General features: G+C 53.6%; 1 protein-coding gene across 1 annotated transcript; it reads left to right on the top strand.

Annotated features, from left to right (window-relative positions):
• Window positions 1-14736: 14736 nt before the first annotated feature.
• On the top strand, window positions 14737-16833 carry LOC103650044 (early nodulin-like protein 18). Its single transcript, XM_008675711.4, has 2 exons — window positions 14737-15301; window positions 16097-16833. The coding sequence occupies exons 1-2, from the start codon at window positions 15100-15102 to the stop codon at window positions 16585-16587; spliced, it is 693 nt and encodes a 230-aa protein (XP_008673933.1). The 5' UTR covers window positions 14737-15099; the 3' UTR covers window positions 16588-16833.
• The last annotated feature ends 5486 nt before the right edge of the window (window positions 16834-22319 follow it).

Here is a 22319-nt window from a genome sequence, read left to right as displayed (position 1 = left end):
CAGACTCGGGCTTAGCCCCAGAAGACGACGAACTTCACATCGCCCGACTCCAGGGCTCGGACTCGGGCTTAGCCCCGGAAGACGACGAACTCTGCATCGCCCGACCCTAGGGCTCGGACTCGGGCTCAGCCCCGGAAGACGACGAACTCCGCATCGCCCGACCCCAGGGCTCGGACTCGGGCTCAGCCCCGGAAGACGACGAACTTCGCTTCGCCCGACCCCAGGGCTCGGACTCGAGCTCAACCCCAGAAGACGACGAACTCCGCTTCGCCCGACCCCAGGGCTCGGACTCAGCCCTGGCCTCAGCCGACGGTCTCCGCCTCGCCCGACCTAGGGGCTCGGACTCGACCTCGGCCTCGAAAGACAGACTCGACCAGGACCTCGGAGGAGCCTCCACCTCGCCCAACCCAGGGCTTGGACCGACCACGTCACAGGAGGCGCCATCATTACCCTACCCCAAGCTGACTCAGGCTACGGGGAACAAGACCGGCGTCCCATCTGGCTCGCTCCGCCAAACAAGTAATGATGGCGCCCCGCATGCTCTATGACGACGGCGGCTCTCAGCCCCCTTATGGAAGCAAGAGGACATCAGCAAGGACCCAACAGCCCCGACAGCTGTCCTTCCGCCAGGCTCCGGCGCTCCTCCGATGGCCACGACACCACACGAACCGGGTGCCAAAACCTCTCCGGCTGCCACGATGGCATGTACTTAGGGCACTAGCTCTCCTCCGCTAGACACGTTAGCACACTGCTACACCCCCCATTGTACACCTGGATCCTTTCCTTACGCCTATAAAAGGAAGATCCAGGGCCCTCTTACAGAGGGTGGGCCGTGCGGAGAAGGACGGGACGGCGCTCGCGCAGGGCCGCTCGCTCCCTCCCGCGTGGACGCTTGTAACCCCCTACTGCAAGCGCACCCGACCTGGGCGCGGGACAAACACGAAGGCCGCGGGTTTCACCTCTCACGTCTGTCTCCCTCCGGCTCCTCTTCCCCCCTTCGCGCTCCGTCTCGCACCAACCCATCTGGATGGGGCACGCGGCGACAATTTACTCGTCGGTCCAGGGACCCCCCGGGTTCGAAACGCCGACAGTTGGCGCGCCAGGTAGGGGCCAGCTGCGTGTTGACGAACAGCTTCCCGTCAAGCTCCAGATGGGCAGTCTCCAGCAACCTTTCCAGCCCGGGACGGTGCTCCGTTTCGGGAGTCTTGAGTTCATGTCCCTCGACGGCAGCTACGACATGATACTCCTTCCCCCGCCGCGCGACAGCGACAATGGCGACCGACAACCCGCCCGCCGGCGGCGGAATCGACGACGTCTTCCCCACGTGGTGGAAGCACAACATTCGGGCTTGTCTCGTCTCCTCCCCTGCCGACGGAGGAGGAGGCGGGGCAACCAAGGCCAAGCAGGAGGCGGCACCTCGTCGGCTATCGAGCGAGTCGACGGTGCCGGCGCCCCAACGGGGGGCACGTCGGGCATCGACCTCGCGTTTGAGGCGAAGATGAGCGCCGTCTCCCCGCAACACGCCAACCCCAAGCAAACGGACGACGCCAGCACGCTCGCAAATGACTTGCTGGGCATCACCCTCGTACCTGAGACGGCGGTGCGGTCTACCCCTGACGTGACTTCGTCACCGCCCGTCGACCAAGAGGTACCGACCGATTCCCATCTCGCACCTTTTTGATTCAGCCTCAACCCACCAAGCGACTTCACTTTGGTGGACGCCCTCATAGAGGCGAGTCCAAACCCTCTGGGGTATCGTATGCGGTCACCCTGGGACCGGCTGACGGCCGTCTCGACCTACGGGCCCTCGGGGTCCGAGGAAGATGACGAGCCTGACTTTAGTTGGGATTTCTCCGGACTTGGTAATCCCAGTGCCATGCGGGACTTTATGACCGCGTGCGACTACTGCCTTTCCGACTGTTCTGACGGTAGCCGTAGCCTCGGCGACGAGGACTGCGGCCCAAGTCGTGAATGTTTCCACATCGATCTAGGGGGTCCCGACGAAGGCAACCATCTTGGTATGCCGAAGAACGGTGACCTCCCTAGGCCTGTGCCTCGCGTTGACATCCTTCGGGAGCTAGCTGTGGTCCCCGTCCCGGCGGGGGGTCATGACCCACAGCTCGAGCAAATCCACGAGATGCAGGCCAGGCTCGACGAGGGAGCAGGAACACTTGAGTCGTTCCGCCGGGACAATGGGCAGGAATGGGTGGGCCAACCTCTAGCTGGAGAAGTGCGTCATCTACCCCAGGGCATCCAGCACCGCGTCGCCGACGATGTCAGGGTAAGGCCGCCACCGGTTTCCAGTGGGGTACGAGGCTACACCTCCATTTCCCGGCATCCAACAATGTGGCCGAGTACGAGGCTCTGGTCAACGGGTTGCGCATCGCCATCGAGCTGGGGGTCCGACGCCTCGACGCTCGCGGTGACTCGCAGCTCGTCATCGACCAAGTCATGAAGAACTCCCACTGCCGTGACCCGAAGATGGAGGCCTACTGCGATGAGGTTCGGCGCCTGGAAGACAAGTTCTACGGGCTCGAGCTCAACCACATCGCCCGACGCCACAACGAGACTGCGGACGAGCTGGCTAAAATAGCCTCGGGGCGAACAACGGTTCCCCCGGACGTCTTCTCCTGAGACCTGCATCAACCCTCTGTCAAGACCGACGACACGCCCGAGCCTGAGAAGGCCTCGGCCCAGCCCGAGGCACCCTCGGCTCAATCCGAGGCACCCTCGGCTCGGCCCGAGGCACCCTCGGCTCGGCCTGAGGAACCCTCGGCCCCCGAGGGTGAGGCACTGCGCATCGAGGAGGAGCGGAGCGGGGTCACGCCTAATCGAAACTGGCAGACCCCGTACCTGCAATATCTCCACCGAGGAGAGCTACCCCTCGACCGAGCCGAAGCTCGGCGGTTGGCGCGGCGCGCCAAGTCGTTCGTCTTGTTAGGAGACGGGAAGGAACTCTACCACCGCAGCCCCTCAGGCATCCTCCAGCGATGCATTTCCATCGCCGAAGGCCAGGAGCTCCTACGAGAGATACACTCGGGGGCTTGCGGCCATCACGCAGCACCTCGAGCCCTTGTTGGAAACGCCTTCCGACAAGGTTTCTACTGGCCGACGGCGGTGGCCGACGCCACTAGAATTGTCCGCACCTGCGAAGGGTGTCAGTTCTACGCAAGGCAGACCCACCTGCCCGCTCAGGCCCTACAGACCATACCCATCACCTGGCCATTTGTTGTGTGGGGTCTGGACCTAGTCGGCCCCTTGCAGAAGGCACCCAGGGGCTACACGCACCTATTGGTCGCCATCGATAAATTCTCCAAGTGGATCGAGGTCCGACCCCTAAACAACATCAGGTCCGAACAGGCGGTGGCATTCTTCACCAACATCATCCATCGCTTTGGGGTCCCGAACTCCATCGTCACCAACAACGGCACCCAGTTCACCGGTAGAAAGTTCCTGGACTTCTGCGAGGATCACCACATCCGGGTGGACTGGGCCGCCGTGGCTCACCCCATGACGAACGGGCAAGTAGAGCATGCCAACGGCATGATTCTGCAAGGACTCAAGCCCCGGATCTACAACGACCTCAACAAGTTCGGCAAGCGGTGGATGAAGGAACTCCCCTCGGTGGTCTGGAGTCTGAGGACGACGCCGAGCCGGGCCACAGGCTTCACACCGTTCTTTCTAGTCTATGGGGCCGAGGCCGTCTTGCCCACAGACTTGGAATACGGTTCCCCGAGGACGAGGGCCTACGTCGACCAAAGCAATCGAGCTAATCGAGAAGACTCACTGGACCAGCTGGAAGAGGCTCGGGACATGGCCTTACTACACTCGGCGCGGTACCAGCAGTCCCTGCGACGCTACCACGCCCGAGGGGTTCGGTCCCGAGACCTCCAGGTGGGCGACCTGGTGCTTCGGCTGCGACAAGACGCCCGAGGGCGGCACAAGCTCACGCCTCCCTGGGAAGGGCCGTTCGTCGTTGCCAAGGTTCTGAAGCCCGGAACGTACAAGCTGGCCAACAGTCAAGGCGAGGTCTACAGCAACGCTTGAAACATCCGACAGCTACATCGCTTCTACCCATAAGATGCTTTCAAGTTGTTCGTATACCTCGTTCACACGCAAAAGTTTAGTCATCAAGGAAGGGTCAACCTTGCCTCGACAAAGCCCGACCCTCCCTCGGGGGCTAAAAGGGGGGAACCCCCTCTGCGTCGAAATTTTCAATCAAAAAGGTTTCTGCGTTCCCCGGCTATATCAGTAGCAGGACCCCAAGAAGCGAACGCGGGCGCATGTAAGTGGCAAGGCTGACTGAGCCGAGGGACTCCTACGCCTCTGGGATACAGATACCTCACCCGTCACCCACCACGACAAATGACTCCTACTTGGGCAAGCCACCCTGCTACTAATGAACGGGGCCGGACACGCAAAATGGAAGGAAAAGGAGCACGACTTTATACTACGATAATAAAGTGTTCGGGCCTCAGCGGCCGCAAAAGACACACGTGCATTCAAGGAAAACTGCTCTGGCAGAGTTAGGCGTCGCCCGGAGAAGGAGCCGCGCCCTCGGCTTCGTCCCCGCCTTCGGCAAAGTCCACCCCGGCCTCGGACGACGGCGCAGGCGGGAGGATCTCTGCCTCGAAGGTGGTTGCCAGCACCGCGCTCGGGCCCGCGACGGCCGCGTCGAGCCTCTGGACTTCAGCCAGGGCGGCTTCATCTTCGTCAGGGAGGCAATACCCCTCGCTGACCCGCTCCAGATCCACGACGTAGTGGGAAGCAAGCACGGCGAAGGCCCGCCTAACGCCATGATGTAGCGCCTCGCGGAGTCTGCCGCGCACATGGTCACCCAAGGCCTGCAGGCGACTTTGAGGGGAGCTTCCTGAGGGGACGTCGCCGAAGCCAAAGACTCGGCAGAAGTCTGAGATGGCCTCGGACATGGCCGCGTGGTCGGCCTCCCTCTGCTCAGCCGCCTGGGCAAGCGCCCTGGTGGACTCATCAAGGGCAGACTCGAGCTCTGCGAACAGCCAGAGCGCAAGGCCTCAAACACAAGTGGAGGAAACGAGCTGAAATGAAAACCGAAAACAGCCAGGACATACCTCCGGCTCGGGCACGCTGCTCCGAGGATGCGGCTTGGGCTACGGCTAGGTCTGCTGCAAGGGCTCCGGCCTGGCTTTCGGCCTCGGCGGCCCGGCCCCGAGATTGATCCCGCTCATCGGCGACCTGGTCAAACCCCGACTGCCGTCGCTGCACCTCTGCGCGTGCCGCTGCCGCCTCTGCTCTCAGATCGGCGCAGAGCAACCGAAGGTCCGCCACCTCGGCGCCCTGCTAAGAGAGGCGCGCGGTAGCCCTGGCAAGCGAGGTCCTTAGGGATCGCAGCGAGCCCCAGACATCGACCTCACGGCGGATGAACGACGCCTTGGCGGCGCTCAGATCCGTCAGATCCTGAGGGAAGGAAGCGGGGCGTCACAAAGGACGCCTTGATCACAAAAAAAGGTATGCCTGAAATCATTACTTGGAGGATCTTGGGGACGTCCCTGCAAAAGACCTCCAAGGATGACCGGAGCGACCCCACCGTTGCCTCGGCACACTCGCGGAGCTCGTCCCAAGACTGCTCCTCCCGCTCATCGTCAAGAACGAAGAAGGGATCCGAAGCCTCACGGGTCCGGAACCAGAGCAACTGGCGTCGCCCCTCGGAGCTCCGCCGCGCAGGGACAAGGCTGCCGCTCGGCGGGACGGGTCACGTTTCCACGCCCCCTCCTCCGAGGCACCAAGTAGCGACGCCTCGGCCATCTCAGCGTCGGCGGCGACAGGTCGCTCCACGACCAGGACGGCAGCGGCTTCGGCGGCAGCTGGCGCTAGCACCGGCGGCATGTCTGGTGGGCCCGAGGCCACGTCCGCGCCAGCCGCCTCCCCCAGCGCGACGGCCACGTCGACCGAAGAGCCGGCCTCGGGAACTTGCTCCACGGCAACTGGTGCCGCCTGAGCCCCCCGCTGTGGGGCGTCTTGCGAGAAGGTCAGCTGAACGGCGAGGCCCGGCGCGACACCGGCCGCGGAAGCCGGCGCCGTCTTGAGGACTTTCCGGGGAGCCAGATCGGTCAGGCCATGGCTCCGCTTGCTGAGGAGGAAAGGAAAGTCGTGGTCGGGACATACAAATGAGGAGCCAGGACGAAGACGTTCTAAGGTACTTACCCGCTCCGGGCCATGATCAACCGTGCCTGTGGGGAGGTCTCTCGGATCTCGACCCCCGAAGGTACCGCTGAGGTCCGCCTCACCGCCAGCTTCGGTACCATCCTCGCCTTGGGCACCCTGGACGCCCGGGAGGCGGACTGCCCAGGCGCTGCCACGGCGACCTGAGGGTCGCTCTCCTGCGCTGCCGGCATGGGCGACGGTTTTCGGGGAATAGGCACCTCGGCCTTACTCCCCGGGGTCACCTCAACTTTCCCAGCCGAGGGGTTGAGTACCCCCTCGGTCTGCCCCCACTCTTCGGGCCGGGACCTCGGCATCCCGACCCCGGGAACTGACGGCGCTAGCCCGCTCGGGGGCTGGCTTGATGACTCCTGGCCTAGCCTCAAACCCGGGCTGAGGCCAAGGCGGGCAGCCATGTCGTCATCCTCGTCATCGTCTTCATCATCATCGTCGTCGTCAGGCGTTTCCGGCGATGGCTCCCTCGGGAGTCCATCCCTCTCCTGCCGACGACGGAGCTTTTCCAAGGCGTCTTGGGCCCGCGTCCGCTCGCGGGCCCGAGCCTTCTTCGTGTCCTTTTTCTTCTTCTTCTCCTCCGTGGCAACCCGCCGCGCTGCTCGGTCCACCGCGTCCTCCGGGACCCGTGGCCGGGAAGGCTTGTGACACCCTACCTCCTGGAGACAGATGAAAAGTCTCGGCCGTAAGGACCAAGGGCAATCCGACGCAAGGAGAAAGAAGGAGTGGACACTCACCAGGGACACACTCCCGCGGTCGGGACACATCAAGGGCTGAGAGAGGGCGCTGGCGTCCGGTTTTCCCAACGCGACGGCCACCCGCCCGTGGAGAACGTCGACGGGAAGGGGATCCGATGACATCCGCGAGCACTCCAAGTCAGCTTCTGGCGTCATCTCCCAAAGTGGCAACTGCCGCTCCGCCAAGGGAAGCACCCTCCGGCGGTGAATGGCGGTAATCACTCCCGCAGCGGTGAGCCCTCCTTTCCGCAACACCTCCAGGGCCTTGAGAAGGGGCTCGAGATTCTTCTGTCTGTCGTGTGGGGTCCCGTAGCGCCAAGCATCGGCGGCGACGGTGACCACTCGCTGAGAAAACGATGGGAGCCTCCCGTCGTCATTCCGGAGATAGAACCACCGGTGCTGCCACCCTTTATTCGAGGACGCAAGGACGTCGGGAATATACTGCGACGCCCGCGCCTGCCTCAGCTGGAGGATGCAGCCGCCGGCCCGCATTGCCGCGCGGACCCTTCTCTCCCCCGTCGGCGAAGCAAAAAGCTCCACGGAGAAGAAATGAGTCCATAGGTCCTAGTGGGGGTCGATCCCCAAGTATCCTTCGCAAACCGCTGCGAAGATGGCGGCTTGCGAGATGGAGTTGGGGCTGAGGTTGTGCAGCTCCACCCCGTAGTTATGCAGAATCGCCCGCATGCAGCGGCTTGCCGGCACTCCGAATCCCCGCTCGTGGAAGGAGACGAAGCTCACGACGTACCCCGACGGCGGGGGCGGGCGGCTCCGCTCGGGGGGGATCCACTCCGGCTGCCTCTCATCAGAGAGAGGGCAAAGTAAACCCTCAGCAACGAGGTCCTCCAGGTCATCCGCCGTGACTGTGGAGAAAGGCCATGGGTCGCGCGGCGGAATAATGGTCACCCGGTCGGCCATCACCAAGCAGAGGAGGTGGCGGCAGAAAGGACTGGGTGGGCGGATTCCTTTTCTCTGGCTAATCCCTCAGGTCGCGAAACCCTAAGAAGGAGGCAAGTAGCAGAGCAAAGAACCGTCACCGGACTCTCCCCCGAGTATATAAAGACCCCGACGAGACCCGTTCAACGCGTCGCCCGAACCCGCCGCTGGATTCAAAACTCAAAGCGAAACGGCCGTTCCTCGAACGGCTCGCGCACGCGCAACGGCTGCCCCGTGAACCACTCGCCCCGTCGCATTAACTCCGCGGCGGGACAGGCGGCGCCCTTGGCAGGATAAGCGAGCGACGCTTCGCCTTCGCCATAATGACCGCGTCAAAAAAGGTGCGCCACATCATCTCGATTTCATATTCTTTCCCTTTTCCTCTTTCTCTCTCTTACAGCAGGGACCGGGAAAGGAGGATACCCCGAAAGGGATCCTTCTCCACGAAGGAAACGGGCCCCGAGCCCCCCTACTGATCAGAGGTTCGAAGGCTGGCCCCTCGGAGGGGTTCAATAGCCGGCTCAGAGCGCTCGGGCTCCACGCCCACTACTGGTCAGAGGTTCGAGGGCCGGCCCCTCGGAAGGGTTCAATGACCGCCTTAGGCCACTCGGGCTCTGCGCCCACTACTGATCAGGGGTTCGTAGGCTGCCCCACGAAGGGTTCACAGCCGCCTCAGACGCAGAGCGAGGGATGACCCTGGGTACGTTCGATACATAGCCAAGGCTCAGGCTACGCTCCCGAGGTACCCTAGGACATTTCCGAGACCAGCAGGAACGATCTTGTAACGGAATCCCATCAGAGGGAGGCATCGAGCCCTCGGACCCCGTCAAAAGGGGACCGGGTCCGGCAGATCACCCGCAGGTACTTTTGGAGCGTGCCTCCGGGCCTCTAGCCGACCCCTAACAAATGGGGCACGGGCGTCCACTCGGATTACCCGTCAGCAGCTCACTAGAGACACCATGTTCGGCGCCCTCTAAGGGCAACATGGCGCTTTCCCCCCCTCCTCCTTGCGGAAAGGCAACGCAGGGGCGTATGTAAAAAAGTTGAGTCTGTCCTTGATCGTCCTCTCACCCTGTGCGGAGGCTCGGGGGCTGCTCTCGCAAACCCGGCTCCGGCCAAACCGTTGACAGCGTCAACATACCAGCCCGAGAACTTGGGACTCGACTGTGCACCCGGGCTATGGCCAGCTCGCATGAGGGAACAACCAGACCAGCCGAAACATTGCGAAATGCATTAAGACCTCGAAGGAGTCAAACCACTCCTCAGAGGCCTCGGGGGCTACACCCGGCGGGTGCGCTCGCGCGCACCCACTGGAATAAGACACAACCGAGAAAGGCTGGTCCCCTTACAAAAAAGTGCGACAAAAGCCTCCAAGCGAGTATTAACACTCCCTTCGAGGCTCGGGGGCTACTGTCGGGGACCATAATTAGGGGTACCCTCAAGACTCCTAAATCTCAGCTGGTAACCCCCATCAGCACAAAGCTGCAAAGGCCTGATGGGTGCGATTAAGTCAAGGATCGGTCCATTCGAGGGACGCGATCGCGCCTCGCCCGAGCCCAGCCTCGGGCAAGGGCAGCCGACCCCGGAGGATTTACATCTCGCCCGAGGACCCCCTACGGCAACGGACACACCTTCGGCTCGCCCGAGGCCCAGTCTTCACCAAGAAGCAACCTTGGCCAAGTCGCCACGCCAGCCGACCGAATCGCAGGGGCATTTAATGCAAAGGTGGCCTGACACCTTTATCCTGACGCACGCCCTCCAGTCGACAGAGCCGAAGTGACCGTAGTCACTTCGTCGCTCCACTGACAGGCCTGACAAGAGGACAGCGCCGCCTATGCCGCTCCGACTGCCGTGCCACTCGACAGAGTGAGGCTGACAGCAGCCAAGTCCGGCCTCAGGCGCCATAGGAAACTCCGATTCGCCCGACCCCAGGGCTCGGACTCGGGCTCAGCCCCGGAAGACGACGAACTCCGCTTCGCCCGACCCTAGGGCTCGGACTCAGGCTTAGCCCCGGAAGACGACGAACTCCGCATCGCCCGACCCCAGGGCTCAGACTCGGGCTTAGCCCCGGAAGATGACGAACTCCGCATCGCCCAACCCCAGGGCTCGAACTCGGGCTCAGCCCCGGAAGACGACGAACTACGCATCGCCCGACCCCAGGGCTCAGACTCGGGCTCAGCCCCGGAAGACGACGAACTCCGCTTCGCCCGACCCCAGGGCTCGGACTCGGGCTCAACCCTGGAAGACGACGAACTCCGCTTCGCCCGACCCAAGGGCTCAGACTCAGCCCTGGCCTCAGCCGACGGTCTCCGCCTCGCCCGACCCAGGGGCTCGGACTCGACCTCGGCCTCGGAAGACAGACTCGACCTCGACCTCGGAGGAGCCTCCACCTCGCCCAACCCAGGGCTCGGACCGACCACGTCACAGGAGGCGCCATCATTACCCTACCCCAAGCTGACTCAGACTACGGGGAACAAGACCGGCGTCCCATCTGGCTCGCTCCGCCAAACAAGTAATGATGGCATCCCGCATGCTCTATGACGACGGCGGCTCTCAGCCCCCTTACGGAAGCAAGAGGACGTCAGCAAGGACCCAACAGCCCCGACAGCTGTCCTTCCGCCAGGCTCCGGCGCTCCTCCGACGGCCACGACACCACACGAACCGGGTGCCAAAACCTCTCCGGCTGCCACGATGGCATATACTTAGGGCACTAGCTCTCCTCCGCTAGACACGTTAGCACACTGCTACACCCCCCATTGTACACCTGGATCCTTTCCTTACGCCTATAAAAGGAAGATCCAGGGCCCTCTTACAGAGGGTGGGCCGCGCGGAGAAGGACGGGACGGCGCTCGCGCAGGGCCGCTCGCTCCCTCCCGCGTGGATGCTTGTAACCCCCTACTGCAAGCGCACCCGACCTGGGCGCGGGACAAACACGAAGGCCGCGGGTTTCACCTCTCACGCCTGTCTCCCTCCGGCTCCTCTTCCCCCCTTCGCGCTCCGTCTCGCACCGACCCATCTGGGCTGGGGCACGCGGCGACAATTTACTCGTCGGTCCAGGGACCCCCGGGTTCGAAACGCCGACATTATTATTATTATTTTCTATAGAAAATTATCAAAATGCAATTAAATTCCAAAAATATACTAGTGTTGGCTGAAAATTGCAAATATGTTACTAGGACCAATAAACGATCTATAAGAATATAACCTCAAGTTTCCATATGCAAATGATATAGTGAAGTATTGATTATGTTGAAACTTAGATACTTAGGGTAATTTCACATGTAACTATCTGAATATTCGAAATCTGATAAGGTATCTAGAAAGATGTCTAGATATCCGAAATCTAAAATCTGAAAAGATATCCGAGAAGATATTCGAATATCTGAAATCCGACGAATATCAGCCATCTCATATTCGTATCTGATATCCGAACTGTACTATCCGAATCTGAATCCAAAATCTGAATATTCTACGAATATCCAAAAAATATCTAGCCAGATAATTGGCCTCTTCAGACGGCCGAATGCTCAGTGTTGGCGCCGATCTAGACGTCAATCACTTCGAGGTGTACCGACAGCAGTGCTATCTGCGGAGGCGCGAACGGTCCGCGGCCTGGGACCGGACAATCTGCGACTTGACAGCAGGGGTGAGGTTCTCTGCACTGAGCCAGACGATCCACACCTAGTGGCCAGACGGTCCGCGCGTGCATAGAGGCGGCGATGTTCACCAACAACACCTGGATTTCGCCCACCGAGAGGGACCCGTCACGGAGGAGAGATCCTAGAGTTTATCTTGGAATCGGCAGGCTACCAAAGATGTCTACAAACAGCGTAGAGTCGAAACGAGGTGAAGAAGGCCGTGTTACTGTTTACTCCTATGGCAAAATGTAAAGGAACGGAAGATATATTGATTTGATTCGATTGTTGGTGTCTCAATCGGCCATACCCGTTCAAATATATAAGGGGGAGGTCTGGACCTGTTCTTAGGCGTCATCCAACAACTACCAGGAGTTTAGAGGGATAAACATGCGTGGAGATAGGAGTTAATCTCTGTGATCTTATCTAATCGTAGACTGTTTGCACTTAAGAATGGACCGTGTGTAGGCGAGACCGTCTAGGCTTTAGGGCCGAACTGTCCGGCCGTACTTAGTTCCACAAATGGTGCTCAACACTCGGATAATATCTGTACCGTTTACACCCTTAACAGATACTTTTATGGGAGTACTACATTAGTACATACATATATATAATCTCGATCAAACAGGAGTATATCCTAGTATTTAAGGGTGTTTGAATGCATTATGACTAATAGTTAGCTACTAAAATTAGCTGAAGACATCGAAACAGTCTAGCTAATAGTTCAGTTATTAGCTACTTTTAGTAAATTAGTTAATAATTAGCTAGCTATTTGTTAGCTAGCTAATTCTATTAGCAATTTTTTAGTCAACTAACTATTAGCTCTAACATATTCAAACATCCGTTAGGACTTGAATCCTAAAGCTAAAAGTTACTCTACTTTGCAAAAAGAGATTAATAAAACATGGACTAAAGATTAGCTACCTATTAGTCGTCCTACTTGCGCCTGCAATATACACAAACGCTACTGCAGCTTTAATGCGTGGTTTATAGATTATTCTATGATGTATGAAAATTCTGTTCGACTCAGAAAGTTAGCAGGTTTCCCCGGAACATGTGTTGACTGTTGAATGTACTAGCGATCCAAACATCATCTAATTACCCACTCCGTTCTAAATTAGTACTCTCTCCATTCTAAAATATAATTCGTTTTACTTTTTTTTTGCCAAATTTGATCAGCTCATCTTATTCAACTTTTTACAAAAAGATAAAAAAATTCAAAGTTATACTCAAAGTATATTATATGCCAAACAACATCATAGTAAACATTAACAATAATTATGAATTTTTTGGCTAAGACGAGCTAGTCAAACGAATTGTATATTGGAGCAGAGGGAGTATTCGTTTTAACTCTTGAATTTTATGTCTTTATTTAAATGGATGATGATAAATCTAGAGACACATACAAAACACATACATTAAATTATATGAAACTATCAAAAATCTAAAACAAATTTTATTTTAGAACAGAGAGAGTATATATTATGGTTAAAGTCAAGCTATCCTAAGTGCAATGATGATAGCTTTTGTTTTGGTAGAATTTGACACACCATTTAAAATGTATAAGGTCTAAGGGTCGTTACAGATCCTCTAATAGGCTCTCCTCTAATAGGCTCTAAGACATACACAAGTCAATCAACCAAAATACGGTGGCATAGCACTCTGATAGATTCTGGATATTGATTTATTTTGATGATTCCCATTAACTGTAGTGGAGTTTTGATCTCAAACCAAATCCATTGGTTAACTTATAAAATTATCTTTCCATTCATATATGCATCATAAAAACAACATCTAGATGCATTCTAGGTGTCTATTTTTTTACAAGTTGGTCTTGAAGTTTGGGGTACACTAGAACTCGAGTTGTACTGGGCCTCTGACTTGTCTTGAATGTTCTCCAACCTTTATCTAAGTACTTGATGATCCTCTCCAATATTTTTAAGAAAAAAACATTGTTATATAATAATTTATTTTCAAAACTATTAAAATTTACTTGAAATAAGTTAAATTTAATCGTCGCATTGGAGATAGTCATTGAACATTGCATAACGGTTAGGGGATCAGCGAGTGCACCTGAAAGAGTGATGTCCTCATTATCCTCTCCCTCTTGAAATAGAGTCGTACCGGAATCAAGCTCATTTCATTTCCTAAGTATGGCTTTAATTCTGTAATGTTAAAGGTTAAGGTAACTCCAAACATGGATGACAACTCAAATTTGTATGCTTTGCCTTTAGTTTTCTCAATTGTCTTAAAAGAACTGGTATCTCTTGCTCTCAAAATCTATCTTTCCTTATGTGCAATCAAACTAGGTCAGTAGATTTAAGTTTAACTTACCTTGTCCATCTCTCATCTGTCATCCTTCGCTTGTGTCAGTCTCTCGCTCCTCTTTTGTCTCGTACTCTGATCCTTCTAGTTTTGAGCTACAAAAGCTTTTGTTATTGTGACACATCTCATGTTTGCATCATAACACGTGTGCGGGACGTATCTCATATTCCATTTTTTAAAAAAAAACTCACGGCATATGCATGCAACAACCACTTATTTATACACTGAGTCAATCTCATATACAGGATTAATTCCTTGCAGCATTAGTGTTTATTATTATAGATCTTACAAATTTTGTATTTAAAGTTTCATTAAACCCAATTAAATTTATATCACTATATAATTCACTAGTTTAAACTTTACAAAACTCACCTAACCCAAGCACCCCCGCACCCACAACCTCAACTAAATTCACCAAACAAATTACACTCAAACAACAAATTACACTCAAACTTAACACACCATCAAAACCAACGATTTCGATCGCTGAATAGCCCAATCATACATACTCAAATCTAATAAATAATATTATTTGAATCATTCATTATTCATCTCTCTTCCTTGTGACCGCGCCGCCCTCAGCCTCCCCTCCCCGCTGCCCCTTTCCCTCACTCGTGCTGCCACCGCCGCCATCAACGCCTCTCGTGCAGCCGCGTCGGCCCCTTCCCTCTCGTCAAAGGATCGTAGTGTTAGTCTACGCTTGTCTCATAAAAACAATTAACTTATTATTATTAACACGAACACCGAACAACTCATTGGAGTTGTTAGGGGTGCAGCGCAGCAGATTCAATGACGGGACGCCGCAACCGAAGCTGGTCGACGTGGCCTGCTCTGCTCACATGATCTCGTATTAGCTTACAACATAACAGAACAGATTAGAAACTCCAGCTGACTGCCGAGTCCCGTGGCAGCACAGCGCGGAACATGGCACCCCCTCAACTCGACACACTCGCTCATCTTGTGGTGCCCAGCTTACCCCTATGTTGCTGTGGTGACCGCGCGCGGCACGCCAACTCCGGCAGTCCGGCAGAGACAGTGGCATTCCTGCAATACGGCGGAATCGCATGCCGAACCATACACCGCCATTACTACGCTACGGCGATGAAACAAAGAGAGGATATGCTACCATACCAAAGCCACTTTCTTTCTCCATCACTCCAGCCATCCCCAACCCCAACTCCCTTCACTGTATATATGATACATCCATCCACCATTCGTGAGGACAGCAGCATCTGTGCGTCTCTTCCACGAGAGGCAACCTACCGTATAGTACTGCCGACATGGTGCTCTCCGGCGGCCTAGTCGTGCCGTGGCTCGCGGCGGTGGCCGCGCTGGCCATCACCGCCGCCCCGCTCGGCGCCGATGCCTACAAGAACTACACCGTCGGCGACGACAAGGGCTGGTACGACGGCCTCAGCCTGCCCGGGGTCGACTACCAGGCGTGGGCTGACGGCAAGAACTTCAGCCTCGGGGATTTCCTCAGTGAGTAGAGTACTGCTTGCGAACTTAGCTTACTCCCTCTCTCTCCCTGATTCCACTCCACCTACATGCATGTGCTAATCTCAGCGATCAACTAGTCGATCATGTTTACTAACCGAAATGAGTAATTATTCTAATAGTTACAGCAGCAGGTAGGCAGGCAGGTAGCTCCGCAGCTAGATGAAGATGACCCAAGCAAGCAATGACTGACCCATGGGCCATGGCCCTTTCAGGCTCAGCTTTGCTTTTTGCCAACGCGCTCTGTTTCCGTTCCGTTCCGTCTGGGAATCTGCTCGCTTTCTCTGTCTCTGATGCACATGGTCTGTGGGGGTAGAGGCTCGATATTATGCCACTCTGTTTTCAATTCAGGTCGTCAAGTTATCAGTCACCACCATCACAATGGTATCACTTTGTTTGCTGTCATTTCACGTTGGAAGAACATGGCCAAAGCGTACAGCATCAGGATGCTTTTGTTGGGGGATGGATCTGGAGTACGAACGAACAACTGCTAGCGCTTCTCTGCTAGCATGACGATTAGCACTCTGTATAGCCAGCCCACTCAGATACGAAGAGAGCTGCTAGCAGCAGCAGCAGCAGCTCAGCTCTCTCATTAGCTAGCTCCTCGACCCTGACTAGCTAGCTGGTGGTGGTTGCGCTCACCAGACATCGCAGCAATTAGTTAGAAAAAACCGGTAGCCATTGCATCCAGCTACTACATGATTGGTCTGTCTCCTCCTCTCCTGACTAGTCAGTCCCCTGACGTAGCCCCCCCAACGCACCTTCACTGTCTGCCTGCAGTCTTCAACACGGACAAGAACCACTCGGTGGTGCAGACACGGAACGTGACGCTGTACGAGAGCTGCGACTACAACGACTCGGGGCCCGACGACACCGTCGAGTGGGCCGCCGCGCCGCCGGAGTTCAGCAAGGACGCCGTCACCGTCGCCGTGCCGCTCCTCGACGAGGGCCGCGCCTACTTCTTCTCGGGCAACTACGACGGCGAGCAGTGCGAGAGCGGCCAGCGCTTCGCCGTCGACGTGGCCCACGGCCAGGGCCTGCCGCCTGACCTCAGGCCGCCGGTCGCCGACGCGCCGGCGCCCTCCTCCGCGGGGCCCGCCGACGGCGCCGCCGCGCTCGACTTCAGCCACCCCAAGAACGTCACCACGCCGAGCGCGACGGACGATGACGACGAGCAACTGGGCGGTGGCTCGGCCTCCTCCAGCCTCAGGTCCGCTCTGCCCGTGACCGCGACGCTGCTCATCACCTTGCTCTTCGCGTTCGCGGTGTAGGTGGCATGCGTTAGTTTCGCTTTTGTTTGTGCTGCTGCTGCTTGGGCCTCATAATTTGTTTGTTTAATGCACTAGTACAGTTGAAGGGTTTCTCTGTATAGGGAGAGAGATGAGATATGTTTAGTGCTGTAGTTGTTAGTGAAATGCTTTCACTTGTATATTCTGGCTGTTTATTTGGTCCGTACCGTGCTCCGTAGTAATGGATCTCGATAAAATAATAATTATCTCATTCTTTGGAACATGCAAGTCATCGTTTCGTTAGAGTTTATTCACCTTGTTTTAATCGATGGGATAGACAATATCTCAACTTCTCATGACCCTATCTTATAGATTAGGTTTAGAGATGGCAATGGGTAAATACCCACCGGGTATTACTACCCCATACCCATACCCACGACACAAAAATAACCTCACCGGGTTACCCATATACACTAGCGGGTATGGATTTACCCCCATACCCATACCCATGTGGGTATGGGTCACCCATCGGGTCACCCGTACCCACAAAAATTAAACAACTATCAAAATATTATACTATACAAATGACAAGTATATCCATATAAATACCATTACAAAATTTTCTAGCATCATTTAACCATCCATTCAACACACCAAAGATAATTGGATAAAGTAGTAACACTATGATAGTACTACATAGCACATTACATGTTCCATTACATGATCATTAAATTGTTGTTAAATAGTAAAAAAATTGGATGATTGAAGTCCAAGTTCATGCTTCAGATAAGTTTATATTGGGTATTTTATACCCACGGGTTAACGGGTATGGGTGAAGGCGGAACGTTCTAATACACGTTTATCCATTGGGTGAAGATTTTTGCCCAATAACAGACCCACGGGTAGAATATTTAGCCCACATACATACCCTAATGAAGTAAATACCCATCGGGTATCGAGTCGCGGGTACCCATTGCCATCTCTAATTAGGTTACGACATGCATGCTTTTTTTTTGCTAAGCCCAAATCTTAGCATCTACAGTACATTTCACTGGGCAAACCACAGAAAAGAGAATCCGTTGTCCGTAAATCTTATCGACTATTTTTGCAATTACATTTACTTGTAAAATCATTTTAAGTCTATCTACTCTTTGTGTGATTGGTAATTAAGTCTTATCTTATATGGTGAGTAGCTTATCTAGTTTTTTCTATAGGTTACTAGTTTGTTTAAAGAGATATCATGAAGTAAATTAGAAAAGAGTAAAGTACAATGCTGGTCTTTGAACTTTGCACGTTGTGTTACTTAGACCCCTAACACAAAAAATCGGAAAAACAGGTCCTAAACCTTTATTGGCCCATACAAAACCATCTAAAGCCACGTGTCGTGGTTTTGGGAACCGGAGACTATAATTTGTGCTAGCGCATACTCACTCCGAATGGTGAATTGCTGGGACTCGAGAGGGGGTTTGAGACATTGGGTTTATAGTGGTTCATGCTTGCGTCCTAGTCTAGTGTAGTGTTGATCGTGATATTGCCTGAGTACTGTGTTACAATTGGTGCGCGTGTGTGAGAAGGAGGAGGGCATGCCCTTTTATAGCTAAAGGGTAGGACCTTACAGTAGAGACTTGTTCTCTAGGGGTAAGAGGGCAATCTGTTGCCCCGGGTTGACGTAGTGCTCTTGACAGCGTCCGTAGGGTTGTGCATAATATATTGTCACAAGAACCTCCAGCCTTGAGATGAAGGTGTGCACGGTATGAAAGGCGCGGTTTAGGAGAAGGATGAACTAGTCCCGAAGCTACGAATGAAGAAGCTTCGGCTTAGCGCAAGGGCAGCGATGGAGAATGGAACCGACCTAAAGAAGAATATACTGCCCAGTCCTCGACAGATTACTCTTTAGTCAGTAGTAGGTGTCATGAACATGAATGTAATTTTACACAGGCTGCGTCCTGTGCCTATAAATAGACGAACAGTAACACCGTACTATTCACGCTGACTTGTAATCACTGGCACGTCGCTCTTGGATTCTCACCTTCTGTCAAGCCTAAGGTACAAATGTAATTAGTATCATTAATGCTTGTTCGTGGTTATATGAAAAGAGCATAAATAATCTGATAATTTAATGTGATTATTCATGTTCTTTTCTATGTTTCATATGTTTCTGCTTTCATTATTACATACTGAGATGATGAAGGTATGTCCTTCATAACCTTCGCCTGAAGATCATTATATCCCAAGGGAGATAATGCTTCAAGAGACGAAGGTTTTTAACCATTAACATTTGTGTTGCCTTGTTCTTAACTCATAGCATTTGAGAACAAGTCCCCAACATTGGCGCCCACCTCCGGTGAACTCATTCGACCACCTTCGGCAAGCTGTGACCTTCGTCATGCCGCCGAAGAAATATTCAGCGCTGGGGGCTGCATTGCAGCCACTGGACGTCAACCAACAAACACTACGCGAAGCTAGAAGCCAAAAAAGGAAGGCTACGAGTGCAACGCCTCAGGAGGAGGAGTTGGATCAAGAAATCAGGGACCTCGAAGCCATCCATCAACAGGTCCAGAGGAAGAAGGAGAAGAAGCTTCGTCTTGTCGATCTTCAGAAGAAGATCGACGAGGCCGCTGAGGAAATGCGTCATCTCACTCAAGATGACCAGGACCGAAGACCTCAACACAGAGAGCTTCGTCAGGACAACTCCTACGATGATGACGAATGGTATGATGATTTCCATCATGGAAATATTGCTTTTGATGATGCTTCTCCTCTGTCAGCAGAACTGCAGGCTACCCCATGGCCCCATCATACAAGCCACCCCAGCTCCCTATGTTTGATGGGCATTCAGACCCAAAGCAGTTTCTAATGAGCTACGAAGCAACCATATCTTCATATGGGGGCAACACTGCAGTCATGGCGAAATCCTTCGTCATGGCAGTCAAGAATGTCGCACAAACTTGGTACTCTTCTCTTTGGCCAGGAACAATCACATCATGGCAGAAGTTGAAGGATATGCTGATCACCAGTTTCCAAGGATTTCATACGAAGCCGGTTACTACTCAGGCTATGTTCCAATACACGTAAGACCACGAGGAATACCTTCAGCCGTATGTCCGAAGGTTCTTGCGTCTGAGAGCACAAGCGCCCACAGTGCCCAATGAAATTGTCATTGAGGCCATGATCAAAAGGCTTCGGCTAGGACCTACGGCTCAATACTTTGCCAGGAAACCCCCTCAGACCTTGGAGAAGCTTCTTCAGAAGATGGATGAGTACTTCCGGGCTGATAATGATTTCCGCCAGAGAAGGGAAGAAGCCTATAGGTTTTTTGAAATGACTAGGGGCTTCGAAGGAAGAATCCACCCTAGGCATGTCAGGTCAATCCATAACTCCAGCCAGAGTGATGACAGAGGAAGCCAGCTTCAAAGGCCACAACACAGCTCACAATCCTCAGGACAACAGCAAAGCTCTTTTAGGCCACCAGCCCCAAGGGGCAGGGGCGGCAGGGGCTTCGGAGGAAGGTATGGGGATCAGCCCAGAAAGCTCTATTGCTTATTCTGTGGTGAAGACAAGGGCCACACTACAAGAACATGCCAGGTCACCATTTAGAAGCAAAAGGAGATTGCCGAAGCAGAGACGCGGTAAAATCAACCGAAGTAGGTCTTACATACTGCTTCATGCTACTCTCCCTATGTGCCAGAATACGTAGGTAATCAACCTACGGCTTCTGTTGCTTCGGCATGTCATTCACAAGCTTCCTGGGCCCATCTCCCATTACCACCACCATTGCCACCTACTCACACCCGAAGCCAGCAGCCAGAAGGGCACCAGCACGCCCAACAACAGCGCGACTTCCGGGAGGAGTCCGAAGCTCGTACAGTCAATAGTATTGTGCCAGAATCGAAGCATATCTACTAAAGAATATCCTACTCTTAATGTACTTTTATCTTTTGTGCCATTTTATTTTTTGTAAGAAACAAGTAGCGAAGGACTAAATTTCGATTTCTTGTAATAATTGTGCTTGCATCAATGAGTAAAATATGCCTTCCTCACAGTTTTCTGAAGCTCGAAAATCATTCCTAAGGGAGCGCAGAGTAAATTCTGAAGCTACAAAAAGTCGTTCCTAAGGGAGCGTAGCGTAAGTTTTTTGCTCAAAAGTTGTTCCTAAGAGAATGCAGAGCCAAAAATTAAGTTCCGAAGTTGCCAAAAAGTCATTCCTAAGGGAGCGCAGAGTAAGTTCTCTGCTCAAAAGTCGTTCCTAAGGGAATGCAGAGCCAAATACCACCGAAATATAAGGTGAAGAAGCTCAAAAGTTGTTCCTAAGGGGATACAGAGCTTAAAAGACTCAAAAGACGTTCCTAAGGGGATGCAGAGTCTTGGTTGTTCTAGTGTGGGCGCGTGTGTGTGTCTTTGGCATCACCATCATTTTTGCATCATATCATCAAATCATTCCACATAACATTACATCATACATCATATCGCATCAAAAACAAAAGAGGATTGAATACGAAGCAAATCTTCGGCAATACTTTGGTAGAAAGAAAATATGATGAGGCACGAAGCGAACTTCGGAAAATACGTTTTTATCGGACTTACCAAAGGAGGGGTTTCTTTCTTTACGAAGCATGAAAAGAAGAAAAAGTGTTTTTTCGCCGAAGGCTCAAAAATGGTATGTGTGTAAATTTCATGCATCGAAAAGAAATATATTACAGAAATTTACATGTCTGATTAATTGTTTCATACATCAAATATTACAAAGTATTATTACAATAAAGTCTAATCTTCCCTAAGAATTTTTTCTGCGGCTTCGTTTAATAGTTTATCGACGATTTCGTCGATAATGGAGTTAGCAATGCTTATTACTGAGAGCACCTAGGGGGGTGAATAGGTGATCCTGTAAAAACTTAAAGCTTATAGCCACAAAACTTGATTAAGTGTTAGCACAATAGAATCAAGTGGCTAAGAACCGAGCTCTTGTGAAACACAACAGTCACAAAGAAAACAAGCACAAGAGACACGATGATTTATCTCGTGGTTCGGCAAAGTATAACACTTGCCTACTCCACGTTGTGGCGTCCCAATGGACGAGGGTTGCACTCAACCCCTTTCAAGTGATTCAATGATCCACTTGAATACCACGGTTGTTTTCTTTCTTATACACTTTCCCGTTTGCGAGGAATCTCCACAACTTGGAGTCTCTCGCCCTTACAACAAAGATCAAAGTGAAAGCACTTAGGGTAAGGGAGGGAAGCAATACACACAAATCCATAGCAATACGCACACACTCAGCCAAGACTTGAGCTCAAATGAATCGCAACAAGTTCACCACTAGAACAGAGCTCACATCACTAAGAAAGTCAATCAAGTGTGCGGAGATGGAGTGTGGAAGACTTAGAATGCTCAAAGTATGCTTGGGTGCCTCCTCCATGCGCCTAGGGGTCCCTTTTATAGCCCCAAGGCAGCTAGGAGCCGTTGGAGGCATTCTTGGAAGGCAATTCTTGCCTTCTGTCGGGTGGCGCACCGGACAGTCCGGTGCACCACCGGACATCCACTGTTCATTGTCCGGTGCGGATCTCCTTCCTAAAATGGCACAGCCGACCGTTGCAGAATTGTAGCCGTTGGCGCAACAGACACTGTCCGGTGCACACCGGACAGTCCGGTGCCCCCAGCCGACCGTTGGCTGGGGCCACGCGTCGCGCGCGGATTGCGCGGCCGTTGCGCTGGCGGCCGTTGGCTCACCGGACAGTCCGGTGCACCACCGGACAGTCTGGTGAATTATAGTCGTA

This window comes from Zea mays, chromosome 3 (genome assembly GCF_902167145.1).
Source record: "Zea mays cultivar B73 chromosome 3, Zm-B73-REFERENCE-NAM-5.0, whole genome shotgun sequence".
Lineage (NCBI taxonomy): Eukaryota > Viridiplantae > Streptophyta > Magnoliopsida > Poales > Poaceae > Zea > Zea mays.
Note: the sequence above shows the minus strand (reverse complement) of the source record. Positions and strands in the feature narration are given on the sequence as shown.